This window comes from Trichechus manatus, unplaced genomic scaffold (assembly GCF_000243295.1).
Source record: "Trichechus manatus latirostris isolate Lorelei unplaced genomic scaffold, TriManLat1.0 scaffold00046, whole genome shotgun sequence".
Lineage (NCBI taxonomy): Eukaryota > Metazoa > Chordata > Mammalia > Sirenia > Trichechidae > Trichechus > Trichechus manatus.
Genome location: NW_004443982.1, coordinates 8,694,133 through 8,708,424, shown reverse-complemented (window position 1 = coordinate 8,708,424; position 14,292 = coordinate 8,694,133). Strand labels below are relative to the sequence as shown.

Genomic DNA, 14,292 nt, shown 5'->3' with positions numbered 1-14,292 from the left:
AAAGCAAGAGTGATATATTAAATTAGACAAAAACAGTGAGCTTTAGAACAACAAAGATGAAATAAAAAGCTAGCAACCTTATGTCAGACCTTCTGCCTGCCAAATTTTCTTCAATCTGTGAAATCCATGGAAGACACTGTTGGTTGGCTGCGCAACCCCCTTCCTTCCTGACCACATTCCAGTGAGAAAAAGCTGGCAATGTGACACAATTCTATTAAGACAAGCAGATTTTGACCATGGGGTTTCTAGGAAAGCTTTTGCTTTGTTTGCATTAATTGTCTCCCATCCTTTTTCTTTCATGGTCACCAGAGTGACAAGCAGCAATCCTATGTAAAAATTAGATTGGGCAGGGGCTGGAGTGACAGTCATGACATTTCACTATTTTAAAGAAAAGTGAACATTTAAAGACAGCAGTAAAGTCCCAATAAGCTTAAGAGCTGAACACTGGTCCTCCTTTGAGGGCAAGGGTATTTTCTATCTGCCATGGTTTAGAGGAAAGTTTAGACCTAAGCAGCAACAATAAGAAGGCAGCTGTTTCCCAGACAAAGGGAAGGTAGAATTAACGTAAGGGAACGTTAGTAAAAGTAATGTTAAGGCTTCTAAAACTTTTATTAGACAAGACCTAAGCCGAAGGTTGTCATTAAGTGCAACTAATTAATTTCTAAAGGATGAGATTATCAAGGCATTGTCACAATGTTGTCTATCTCTGGGTAGAATAACAATTTGATTGTAACACCACTACTCAGCATCCCACACCTAAGTAAGCATCTTTGGAGACAATCATATATTTATGCAGGGATCTTATTAAACAATAAAACCATGTCAAACTATTAGAAAATACTAAGTATCTTAATTTTATTGTGCTCTGATACTAATTCACATAGCCAGTGATACACAGTCTAAAAAGTCTGCTATTCACTCTACTGGGAACCAAAAGGGGGAAAAAATAAAGGTTATGAAGGCATTCCAGAGGCTCCAGCATAAATTTCCAAGTGCCTACTGCTTACCTCCATCTGTTGAACATGCTACAAAAACCTCAAACTTCATAAATCTTATAACGAACAACAGAATCTGATGTTCTAATGGTACTGTAGATTTTAGATAGTGGTAACAGTCTCACTAGTTGACCAAGCCAAAAAGTAGGCCTACCTTTCTTTTCTCACTTCCTCCCACCAATAAGCATCATTTCAATTACAGCATGATACGTAAAATTCTTGATAATCCTCAGATACTATAAAAAAATTAAAACACTAAAAATAACAGGGCTTCACACCCACTAGAATGGTTTTTATTAAAAGAAAGAAGAAAATGGAAAATAAGAAGTGTTGAAGAGACTGTGGAAAAACTGGAACCCCTGTACATTGCCTTGTACATTGCTGGTGGAAATGTAATTTGGTACAGCCACTGTGGAAAAATTTGGCAGTTCCTAAAAAAGTTAAACATAGAATTAGCATAGGACCCAGAAATTCCATGCCTCGGTATATAACCAAGAATTGAAAGCAGGACTCAAACAGATACTTGTATATCGATGTTTATTGCAGCATTTTCACAGTAGCCAAGGGGTGGAAACAACCTAAGTGTCCATCAGCAGATGAATGGATAAACAAAACATGGTGGAGACATACAACGGAATAATTCAGCCATAAAGAGAAATGAAGCTGTGATATATGCTATAACATGGATGAACCTTGAAAACATTATGCTGAGAGAAATAAGTGAGACACAAAAGATAGATATTGTATGATCCCACTTGTATGAAATATCTAGAAAGGGCAAATGTGTAGAGGGAGGAAGTAGATTAATGGTTACCAGGGGCTGAGGGGTGGGGGAGCTGTGGAATTATTGCATAATTGGTACAGAGTTTCTGTTTGGAGTGGTGAAAAATTTTGGAAATAAATAGTGGTGATACTTGCCTTAAAAAAAAAAAAAACTTCCTAAATTCATTAAAAAAATAGTAACAAGACTTATGAAGAAAAAGAGTATGGACAGACTATTCAAAAACCTATGCAACTTTGTAACTAGGATTTCCAAAACAGTAACTGGTACCAGGAGATAGCTTGAATCACTCAGGCAGGAAGCTTAGCTTGGCCATAGTTGATATTAAAAATGTACAAAACAGTAAAGTTGGAATACTGGCAACATTTTAATAAGAACAGAGCCGGCAAATGCTGAGACAGTGAAAATAGCTGAGAGCTGCACAAGACTGGGGATGTCCCTTACTGAGGAGGAGCCCTGAATGCAGGTTCTCGTCTTTAATTTTCTTAAAATTAGACTGAAGGACTAATGGGTTTGGTTCTTTGGTTTTATCTTCCCTGTGCCTGTAACGTCTATGACTCATACAGGGTGTTTACATATTTGAATTACTGTTGTTTGCTGTTATGTAAAAAATGAGACTTCACTCCTCGTCAAGATTTATAAAACCAAAAACCCATTGCCAATGAGTCGATTCCGACTCATAGCGACCCTATAGGACAGAGTAGAACTGCCCCATAGAGTTTCCAAGGAGCGCCTGGTGGATTTGAACTGCTGACCTTTTGGTTAGCAGCCATAGCACTTAACCACTACGCCACCAGGACTTCCCAAGATTTATAAGCTCCTAGCAAATAGATAAGGGGACCATGCCTTATACTAATTCTGTGTCATCCAGGGAGCTGAGCACACAAACTTAATACTGGGTGACTCAATTTAGTAAACTTTTGTTTGGACATCTACTATACACAAGGTACTGTGGTAGGTGATAATAGGGGATACACAGATGATTAGCGCCCCTGCCTTTGTGGTATTTTTGTCTGATGGGGTAGGATTTTGCCAATACTATACAAATAACAAAACAACAAAGAAAATGGTGGTTAAGAATAAGTCAACCTACTAGATTCAGTTCCTATGCCTTCTGCTTAGTACCTGTCTCCTTGAGCAAGTTGCTTAATGTCTCTGATTCTTTAGTTTTTTCATTCTATAAATGAAGGCCCCCCCCGCCGGTGGCACAGTGGTCAAGTGCTCAGCTGCTAACCGAAAGGTCAGCAGTTCAAACTCACCAGCGACTCCGAGGGAGAAAGATGTTGGCAGTCTGCTTTTGTAAACCCTATCGGGCGATTCTTCTCTGACCTCTAGGGTCTCTATGAGTCCTGATCAACTTGACGGCACACAAAAACAACCTCCATTTCATAGGGTTGTTAGAACCTTTTAAAGATGACAAATGTTATCATTTTGCATAAATTAAAGTTTTATAATAATGCCATATGATAGAGATATTGCACTAAGGGCAAATTCAGAGATGAGAAAGAGCACCTCTGGTTGGAGGTGGAGAAGCAGCAAAGTTTCCTGGGAAAGGTGATATTTAAAATGGATCTTGGAGTAATCGATAGAATTTATAGGGTGACAGGGGTGGGGATAAGATTTCCTAGAGGGGGGAAGGATGAAGTATGAACAAAGTAAGCACAGTGGGAGAATGCAAATTGTGTGTGTCATGAAAGCAGTAAATGCCCCTCAGTAAAATCACGTTTCTACCATACCCAATACCACCTTATCTGAGTAATTACCAAAAGATGTTATCTGTTGTTACCCAACCCATGCTCCCCCCAGAAAAAGAAGACCTTTAATCTTTCACATCTTGACTTCTTAGGTTGAACACTTTATGACACTGAATTAACTACTCCTGCATTCAGAATATCGTTTTTTTTTCCCCCCTCACTAGATTGCGTATTTCTTGAGAGCCAGAAAACCGAACCAAATCTATTGCTGTCGATTCCGACTCAGAGCGACCCTATAGGATAGAGTAGAACTGCCCCCATAGAGTTTCCAAGGAGCACCTGGTGAATTTGCAATTGCTGACCTTTTGGTTAGCAACCGTAGCAGTTAACCACTACGCCACCAGCGTTTTCTTCTTGAGAGTAGGGGAAGTATATTTTAGTCAGTTTGGCTTTTCAACCCTTGTACTGTCTGTAGCACCTAGTAAACGTTTGCTCAACTTTTTTTGCGGGGGGTGGGGCAGGGGAAGGAGGAGGCAGCAAATAAATGGTTCTAATTTTAAAAAGTTCCAGCGGAATTAAAAATCAAATAAGAACTTTTGAAAGAATTGCTGTCAGAGACCTTTGTGCATCCCCAAATTTGTGAGTACCCTGTAGCATATAATTTCCTCATTTGGAAAATGGAATTATGAGGAGTTAATGAAATTAAATTACCATATTTATTACATTTTAAGATGGACTTAGGAAACATTTTTCAGTGTTTCCAGAAAGGTAGTTAAAATTCAAAGGAAAAGCACAATATAATCCTAGAACAAATTTTAGTATTAAAAATCATTACATACCAAAAAGTCACCTAGCACTTGAAAGCAGGGAGCCAAACAAATATTTATACACCAGTGTTCACTACATTATGATAGTCAAGGGGTAGAAACAACCCAAGTGTCCATCAACAGATGATTGGATAAACAAAATGTAGTATGTCCATACAGTGGAATATTATTCAACCATTAAGAGAAATGAAGTTCTGATCATGCTATGCCATGAATGAGCCTTGAAAACATTATACTGAGTGAAATAAATCTGAAATGAAGGACAGATATTATATGATCCCACTTATATAAAATATCTAGAATAGGCAAATGCATAGAGACTGAAGTTTATTAGCAGTTATTGGGGGCTGGGGGAGGTGGAGAGTTATTGCTTAAGGGGTACTGAGTTTCTGTTTAAGGTGATGGAGAACTTTTGGAAATAGATTAGGGGTGATGGTTGCACAACATGGTGAATGTAATGTAATGGTTAAAATGACAATTTTTTTGTTATATATATCTCCACAAAAAAAAAAAAAGTTACCTGTTTATATTTTGTTAGTGATAGCAGTTTTGGGATAAGTACCCTATCTCCCTGTCTTAGTTATCTAGTGCTGCTGTAACAGAAATACCACAAGTGGATGGCTTTGACAGAAGTCTATTCTCTCACAGTTTAGGAGACTAGAAGTCCGAATTCAGGGTGCCAACTCCAGCAGATGGTTTTCTCTCTCTGTCTGCTCTGGGAGAAGGTCCTTGTCATCAATCTTCCCCTGGTCTGGGAGCTTCTCAGCACAGGGACCAAAGGACGTGCTATTCTCCTGGCTCTTGTTTCTTGGTGGTATGAGGTCCCCATGTCTCTCTGTTTGTTTCTTTTATATCTTGAAAAAGATTGACTTAAGACACAACCTAATCTTGTAGGTTGAGTCCTGCATCATTAACATAACTGCCACTGATCCTGCCTCTTAACATCATAGAGGTAGGATTTACTGCACATAGGAAAATCACATCAGATGACAAAGTGGTGGATAATCACACAATATTGGTAATCATGACCTAGCCAAGTTGACACATATTTTGGGAGGACACAGTTTAATCCATGACACTCCCTTATCCCTAACCTAGCCAAGTTGACACATATTTTGGGAGGACACAGTTTAATCCATGACACTCCCTTATCCCTAGGGCAAGATGACTCTGAGGAATGTTTTACATGGTCTCCCAGAGAACCCAAGCAGGATTGAGTTCCAGCTGCCTATAGCAGTGTGGCTCGATAATGCACTTTTTATTGGCTTACTGACCTTCTCTGTCTCACTTCCCCACTCTTCTGCTAGTGTTTCTTAGTAACTTCCCAAATAGGCTTCTGGGAAATGCAACCTAAGACAGTATGGTGGAAGCATTTTAATATTAGTTTGTTTTTTTTTTTAAAGTCTAGAATATAGGTTTAAATAAAACTTGTGCACAAGGATCAGTGTGAAAACTTTTTTTTTTAGTGGGGAAGATTTGCTAAAACAGATTTAGTTGATTTTTGATACAACACGTAGTAGGTATGCAAATGCTTGCCGTTTTTGAAAGACAGGAATGGCTAGTTCTTATTTCGAGGCCAGTGGTCAAAATGAGCCTGGATTAAGTATTGGCATCTTTCTGTTTTGTGCTGCAAAAAGAATCAGTAATAAAGCCCAAAACAGAAGCGGCTAGATAAAGGTTTGGCATGTGAGTTTTTTTTTTTTTTTTTTAATACCAGCATTTGTTCTAGGTTTATATGGTACATCTCCTTTGAATTCTAACTACCTTCCTGGCAACACCGAATATAAAATTAAATCCAGTTCAAGAAGGAAGCAGAGAGAACTAGAGAAAGAATACAGATGCCAATGAGAGAACAGGATAGTGTAGTCCTAGCATTTTCTTATCCCCCAGTAATACATTTTGGTTTTAGATTTGCTCCATAGAATTCTGCTGGTAAATGTTTGATTTCAGAGCAGGTTTGATTGAAAAGAGACTAGGAGTATCTCTCCAAGTCGATTGAATTCTATGCCATCTGCTTACTCATCGTTGTGATTTTAGTATTTTAAAAGTATTGTTGTAAATATATTGTACTGAATGATAGAGTTTAAGAACTTTTGGGTACTATATATTAATAACATCATATGCATTAGATATAAATGCTTTTCCTAAAAGCCCCTTTTCCTCTTTCTTTACAGAATGCTGCCTTTTTATATGGTCTTGGTTTGGTCTACTTCCATTACAATGCATTTCAGTGGTAAGTTGACATAAAACTAATAACGCCAGTTGTTTCCATTAAGTGGCTTGTTTTTGTTTGTGTACATGAGTACGAGTGTGTGTGTGTGTGTGTGTAATAAACACAAAATATTTTAATGTCAGTGAACCTACATTTTTCATTAGTAGAAGTTTAAATGATTAGATTGTTCCTTCAGATGTATTGACCCACCTTAGATTTTTCGAGTTCAGTATGTTCCTAAGGTAATCTGGTATAAGATTCTGGTTAAAGAAGGCTTAGATTAGAAAGCTTTTTGGAATTTCTCAGTCATTCATGTGGAGCAGGAGGACTACCCCAGGTTATTTGAATTGGGGAATGAGTATGCTGCTCATTTAAAATCTCAAGATCTGTGAGTGAATGATCTATGAGTACCAGTAGTTTTACCTTCTCAGACATCAAGACAGATCAAATGCACCCTTCCCTCCTGTCCCTACACCGTGCACACCTGCTAGTACTTTTCAATTTCCAATATTATAAACTCCCAGTTCTCTCTTCTGTAAAATTGGAATAATGGTACTACCTTCAGAATCAGAGATTAAATATGATAGTAATATATAAGATTTTATAGCTGTAAAGTATAGGGCCCTGTTATTATGGCCTTTGCACCATTATTGTTTTTCTTTTTACCAGACAAGACAATAGCATGCTGTAATGAAAGGAACATAGAATTTGGAGTTGGAGGATCAATATTCTGGTCCCAGTCCTGCCACTTAGTTTGATCTTGAATTAAATAGCATCCTTAGGTCTGTTTTTTTTTAAAAAAAAAAAACAAGTATATTGCAATCACATACCTTTTCTACTTAACACAATTTTGATGATCAAGTGAGATAATGTACATTTTGTAAACTGTAAAGCCCCATGTAGACATTTGTTATTTTGAAGTGTATCTTACTTTGTCAGAGTCCCTTCTGTTCCCCATAATTTTAAGCTGAGTGAATGCTGCAGGTGTCCAATGGAAGGTGGTAGAGTGTTTTGCCAAAGGTTACAACTCTGTCATACATCTGTTGGATACTCTGAAATTTATCACAGAGCTTTTAAATATGTATTAGCAGTGATTATGAAATGGTTATCCTAAAGATGATCCTTTAGACATGAATGGCGTTTCCTAGTGTCTGTTCTTCCCTCTTTGCTTTTGGGCCTGTTGATTTTTGATCATATATTGAACTGCATTATTAGAGAACACCTGTGTGGATATATAGTTTTGTGATCATTCAGATCTCTGATTTTCTTTGTAAACTGTACAAAGCTATAATTGATCTTTATAAAGAAGCTTTCTGTTTTTTTTTCTCTTAAATTATCCATTGTTTTAGGGCAAGCTTAACTTAAGCGTCCTAACTTCATGTCCAGTGCATCATATTTAAAACCTAGAATAGACTGGAGCTGTTTAAAATCTCTTTCAGCTTCTTCAAGATACTATTCATCGAATTCACAATTCTAAATTTTTTTTAACTAAAGGTGGTTTTAGAAATAACTTAGTTTTTTCCCTTAATTTTGTAGCTGGGGAAACAGAGAGGTGTGTGTGTGTGCGCGTGTGCGCGCGTGCATTACATGTGTGTATGTGTTTAACTAGTATTACATAACTGTTTAATTAGTGGCAGAAACAAGCTTATGCTCAGATTCCCCAATTTAATATTTTTTCTATTGTACTGTGCCCCCAAGTCTGAAGATTGAAAGGTGGTTAATATTTTAATCAGTTTTTGTATTATTCTCCTGGGCACATTGATACAATTTTTATAGCCAGGCAGAAATAATTTAGGTGAAGCCCAGGCAAGAAACTCTACACTTTAAGAATGGAAATGTATACCTCATACCAGCTAATTCTCACATGTCTGTGATAACTTGTGAGCTCCCTATAGATTGAAGAGATGAACATAAAATCAGTAGTGAGGTGAAGCCATCATCAGTTCAGGATATTGATTCCTTTAATATGTATGTGACTGTTAAGTTAGGAGGTCTGGTAACTATGGAAAACTATTGTATCGTTTGTTTCCTAATCTGTATATGATTTCTATATGTGTCAGTTGACCTAAGCAAAGAAACTGAATAATACAAGGACAGTGCAATGTCTGAATTAATTGGTGCCCTCTGCTCTGTTGATCCTGTCCTGGTCACCACCATTTTCTCATGTCTTGAGTTTCAACTTTGTAGCTGCTTCCTAAAATGACAAATCTCACAATCACACCCTGTCTATGAATTAACCCTGGCTGTGTGGTTTCTGTCTTGTTGTTCAAATGTTTTTTTTTTTACAAACTTGGTACCCCAAATTTCTCCTTTAACTTATCTTACTGTTTTTTGAACAGCCACAAAATTCGAAAGCCTGGAGTAGTTGCTTGGTAAGGGTTTTAGAGTACAGCCGTAGTTGATATGACTTACCTTATGTTAAAACTACATTTGCATAAAGGGTTATTTATGGATAACTATTAATTGCTGAGATGAGGCCTTTTTTTAGCATGTCAAATTCTTTGGGTTTGTTGAAAATGTTTCTAGAGAAGAGTGTGGTATGTCTTTTTTATTTTGTTATTGTCAGCACAGAGAATCTGCCTACGATGTTTCAGAGGGTTGTGTCTCTGATACATTTATAATTTAAGTAAAATTAGATATTTGACAACTGGTACTTGTGGATTTTTGACAAAATTAAGTATTTTATAATGTGTGAAACCAACCTGTGTAGGAATTAGTGATGGCAAGCTAATATATTATTAAGTGCAGTTTTATTAGCTATAGTGTTATCTGTCAGCCTGTTTGTCTTCTGTCATATTATGTACCCATTTTTTCAGTAAGAGTGGATTTATTGATCAACCTCTAAATCCGTTCAATTATTTGGTCAATTTTTCCAGTTTCAGTTGTAGCCTCTTTTTCTTAGACAGAGGAGCCCATGCCAGAAAGTAGCACATTAGAGCAACTGTTAACATACTGTTTGGATTTACCATGATTATTAAACTTTACCATTATCCTGTTCAATACTCTGGGACCAAACTTAAAGAAAGATGCCCAGGAGGAGAAAGGAAGACATAGATGCACAAGTAAAATATAGGTAGCAGAGAGCTAGAAATCGGTCTCTTAACAAGCCATTCCTTTACATACGCACACATGCCCATATCCTTCTTGTTCATGAAGGTGATTAATCGCCAGGGGTACCTTGAACTGAGATTCTCCTTACCTTTAAATCTGTGATACAGATTTTTAAATCTATATATCTCTCTACATCGTACAAAAGAGAAAAGTTAAGACTGACAGAAAAAGATAGTTGAGGAAAAAAACTCTTTTGAAGGAAACAGAATAAAATTACCCTCCTAGTATAACGTATAGCCATATCTCTAAGTCTCCCTAAAATCCTCATCAGTCCTGTCTTGATTTGTAACCTTTTGTATTCTTTCCGTTGATGAGTATCAGGATGATCTTATGTGGCAAATCTAAGAAATACATAAAACTCTATGCTGGAAGTGTAGAATCTTGGTAAGTTAGTGTAAAGTTTCTTTCGGATTCATTTCCATAGCACTGTACCAATCATAAGTGTTCTTAGGAATGTAAAAATCTGCTCTCTGGTATAGTCACTGCTTTGGGTGCAGTAAGGAAAAAGAGAATAGTGATTTTAGAACTGACTTAAAGCTTTTAGATGGAATGAAAGAGAATAATAATGTGAACATAAACCTAATGTAGTTGTGATACCATTGATTCTGAGGCATGTCTGTCATGGAGACTGGCAAAAATCTAATATTTAAATACTTATATATTTATGAGTTATAATAATGCAAGCTAATGCTCTTAGACCGAAGTATATTTCCATTAAAACCGAACAGTTCGTGTCAGCATATGATGAGTTTATTATGTATACTTTTATTTTGGAAAAAAAACAACAACAAAAAAACTAGCTCATCACTAAGGCAGTTCTGCTAAAGTTATGCTTTCCAGTGACACATAGATTGCTTGAGAGAGTTTGGAAGAGCTTTGATTAATTAAGCCTCAGGGAAATTAAGGATAAAAACATAAATCTTGATTCTTGCAGTAGGAGAGGAATAAAAGTTTCCCATTGCCTGGAATGATGAAATGAAGAGTATTTGGCTAGAGAAAGAACAAAAGAGACAAGAAAAGTGATACTAGCAAATGTAAATGTGAATACCCGAACGCATGATAGTTCTAACTTAGCCTCACATTTAAGATCCTCTCTGATTCAACTATAAATGATCATTCTAGTCTTACTACTCCACTAAATGTACTCTTTGTGCCAGTCACACTGTACTAAAATTTCCTTTAAAACGACTTTGTTCATGCTGTATTTGGTGTGCCTTTCCTTCCATCTCCACCTTTTGAAATCTTACCAATGTGTCTTTTTGATTACTTCATCAACTTTCTCTAGTTGTCTCATTTAGAAAAAAACCTTTAAATTTCCTAATACGTATGTGTGTGTGTGTGTGTGTGTGTGTGAATGAATATGTATACATTATTACTGATAAAGCTACTGTATTCTCTCTTTCATTACTATGAAATTTTGTGGAATTAGATCATCTGTCTCTTCAGCTATTTCTGAGGGAAATCTCCAGACTCAGCTTTATTAACCCTAGAGAACTTTTTTTAGATTTAAGGGGGAAAAAAATGCCAGTGATATACACTGCAATATGTTTGTTTCAGTTGCAAATATGCTTTACGTATTTGAAAACTGTAAACCTTTCCAGGTATTGTATCATAAAAGTATTTTGTAGTTTTTGGTAACTCTTTCTCATGTTCTAAAATTCTCTGTCAGTCATAGCAGAAATTCTGTGTGTTGGTGGTTTAGTCTAGCTTGTGCTTCAGAGATGATGTTCTGGCTACATGCAGTTTGGTGAGATATGGATGAAGTAAAATGATGTTCAAGATTTCCCCCCTCTCTCTTTTTTGCCATGGGTGGGGAAAACTGAAGAAGCATACAGGAGAGAAAGATGGGCTAAAAGTTTAGAAAAGAAAATGAACTTAGATGTTTGATGTATTTTGTGTTAGATGAGTGGAACTGATTAGTGAAGAGACTGTGGAGCCCACCCTCCTCACGCTCCCCCCCCCTTCCAGCAAGAAGTCCAGACAGCTAACTGTAAAAGTAATGGCATCAGTAAACATCTTTTAAACTTAAATCTTTTACTGAATTATTTAAAAAATTAAAGAAGAATCTAGACCTCAGGGTCTAGACTTGGAAAAACTAGCTAGAAAAACTAGAGACAGTACACCAGTAGATAAAAAATAAAATGATTTGATTATAGGGTAGACCACCAACTGCCAGTTAACACTTAGCAAAATAGTAGTTGGTTTTGAGTTTGGGTGGTGAGCCTGGAAGATAGTAGTGGATTTAGAGTGAACCAGAAGAATGAAAATATTCCAGGTGAGAACATAGTAAGGAGAGAAGCAGTGCCTCCAAGAGGGTCAGTATTTGCCATAAAGACATTCCTGAGATAAGTCAGTTCACGGCTGAGGAGAAGGAATGTTAGGGCATAACTGGAGTGGTAGATCTTAAATGTTACATGGAGATTTGATTTATAATATGATGATTAGGCAATCACAGGAACCACATGTTTGAGGAAATATATGCAAGCCAGAGCAGAGCAAGGAAAGTCTGTCCTTAAGGACTCTGTTTCAGTAATATAGTAATGAGCTATTGAAGATTGAGTTTACAAGATAATTGAATTTGAGGTGAACTTTGGGACAAAAATCAGGAAACCTCGATGATTAGATATATATTGGCCACAGCCTTGTCATGGGCACTTTTAAAGTCCTTAAAGAGTAAACCAAGGCTTCGAACCAGTTCTTCCCAATTCAGTCATGGCTGAGGAAGCAAAACTAGAACAGACCCGAGTTTTTAAAATTTATGTGAACTGGAACCATAACCAGAACAGGAAGAATTACAGATGGAAGCCCTGATAGAAACTTACTCTCCCTCTTAGAAAACAAGGGCAGTGTATTCCCATAACAATCAAATCTCTTGGCCCTCGGATTTTGCGCAGTCAGAAACAGTGATGCGCTGCTCAAAGTGGTGGTCACTTTGAATGTGTGTCACACTCCTCAGACCTGGCAATAATCCAGTCTCACGTATCAGGCCCCTGAGAGGGTTCACTACACCTCTTCTGAGTTTCCCATTCCAGGGCTTCGACCCACAATTTTTCCCATTCCGATTGTGGTTTTAGATGACCCAAATTAAAAAAAAATTCAGGTCTGTCACAGTTTTGCTTCATCAGCTAAGACTGAACTGGTTCGAAGTCCTGGAGTAAACATAGTGTGTTTTGGAGCATGTGTTTTTGCTTATTGGTTAATAGTTCTTTCTTCATTTCCAGTGTGTTTACACACCTGATGAATTTATTAGACTGAACCCATGTTTGTTCGTACCTGTGTGACACTGTGAACTAAATGGATAAGATGTCTGTACTAAGACACCTATGGAATAAAACATACAAATAGTAGATTTAGGGGGAAAAGGCTGGAAATAGAAAAGAGAGATAGTAGGAATTAATATTTCTCTTGAGGGGTTGTTATTGATGCTCTGTGCTCCTCCTCCTTCTCTCCCTCACACACCCTTTCTTAACTCTTTTTTCTTTCCTAACTGTTCTCTCTCCTTTCCTTTTTCTGTCTTCCACTTCTGTTTTTCTTTTATAATAGACATTTTTGTCATTATTTTAATATTCATTTTGAATAGGAAATACATTTACATGATTAAATTAAAGAACATAAACATATATTAAGTAACATTTGTTCTACTGGTAATCAACACCTGTTATAAAAGATAGAATGTGAATTTGGGGCAAAGATAAACTGATAGATCAGTGGAAAGTAAAATGGAATAGAGAACCCAGAAACAGACCCACATGAATATGGACATTTGGTTTAGGACAAAGGTTGTACTGCAAAGCTGTAGGGTAAGGATGATCTTTTCCACAAATAGTAACAGGGACTATTGTATATATGCATGCAAAAAATGAAAACTGACCCCTGCCTCACACTGTGTACAAAAATAAGGTCCACATGGGTTTTAAACCTAAGTATGAAAGACATACGGAGCATACTAGAAACAGGATTCATCCCTCTTCCTTTAAATACAAAACCTACCTATCCTCCCGATCTCCCTAGAAATTCTGGCAAAAATGAAATCAGTTATTTACACTGAGAATTTTACTGAACCATAAAATACTGTTTTAATAATTGTGAATAAATTCAACTGATCTTCCTCTTCTCCCTTTATGTTAAGTTAGATTATACAGTTCAGTTATATAAAAGACCCAAGAGCACCTTTCCAATCTTTTTTTTTAATATTTATTCATTCATGTCATTTTTATAAAACTGACTTTTCCTTTAAAACAGTATTGCATAAAACAGAAGTTTTACTGTACTACCAAGCAAAAATTCATGCAAGTGTTAAAAAGTTAAGATATCTTATGTCTATATTCTTTCAGGGCAATTAAAGCATTTCAGGAGGTGCTTTATGTTGATCCCAGCTTTTGTCGAGCCAAGGAAATTCATTTACGACTTGGGCTTATGTTCAAAGTGAACACAGACTATGAGTCTAGTTTAAAGGTAGGTTGTTGGGTTTTTTTCAAGATACGATGTTCATTTTTATGGGTTTTTTTTTTTTTTGTTGTTGTTTGTTAAATAGAGCACTGAGAAATGTTGGACTTTGTATTAGCACTTTAAAAGAAAATTTGAAAATTTAGATGACAGAACTGTTTATCAGGTATGAACTGGAAGATACCTAAGATTGAGTTTCAGAGTACAAAGTAGTTATGATGCTAAG

At 36.6% G+C, this 14,292-nt stretch overlaps 1 protein-coding gene across 19 annotated transcripts in view; it reads left to right on the top strand.

Moving 5' to 3' along the window:
• Window positions 1–14,292, top strand: part of KDM6A (lysine demethylase 6A) — a 260,874-nt gene that overhangs the window by 135,492 nt on the left and 111,090 nt on the right. For 17 of the 19 annotated variants that reach the window (XM_004376914.2, XM_023731902.1, XM_004376913.2 and 14 more), the window contains 2 exons: window positions 6,472–6,530; window positions 13,955–14,075. In XM_004376914.2, the coding sequence (XP_004376971.1) occupies window positions 6,472–6,530; window positions 13,955–14,075 (180 nt within the window). Of the gene's footprint in view, window positions 1–6,471; window positions 6,531–13,954; window positions 14,076–14,292 lie in introns of those variants that run through there. The other 2 variants (XM_012555698.2, XM_023731907.1) reach the window with 2 other exon arrangements.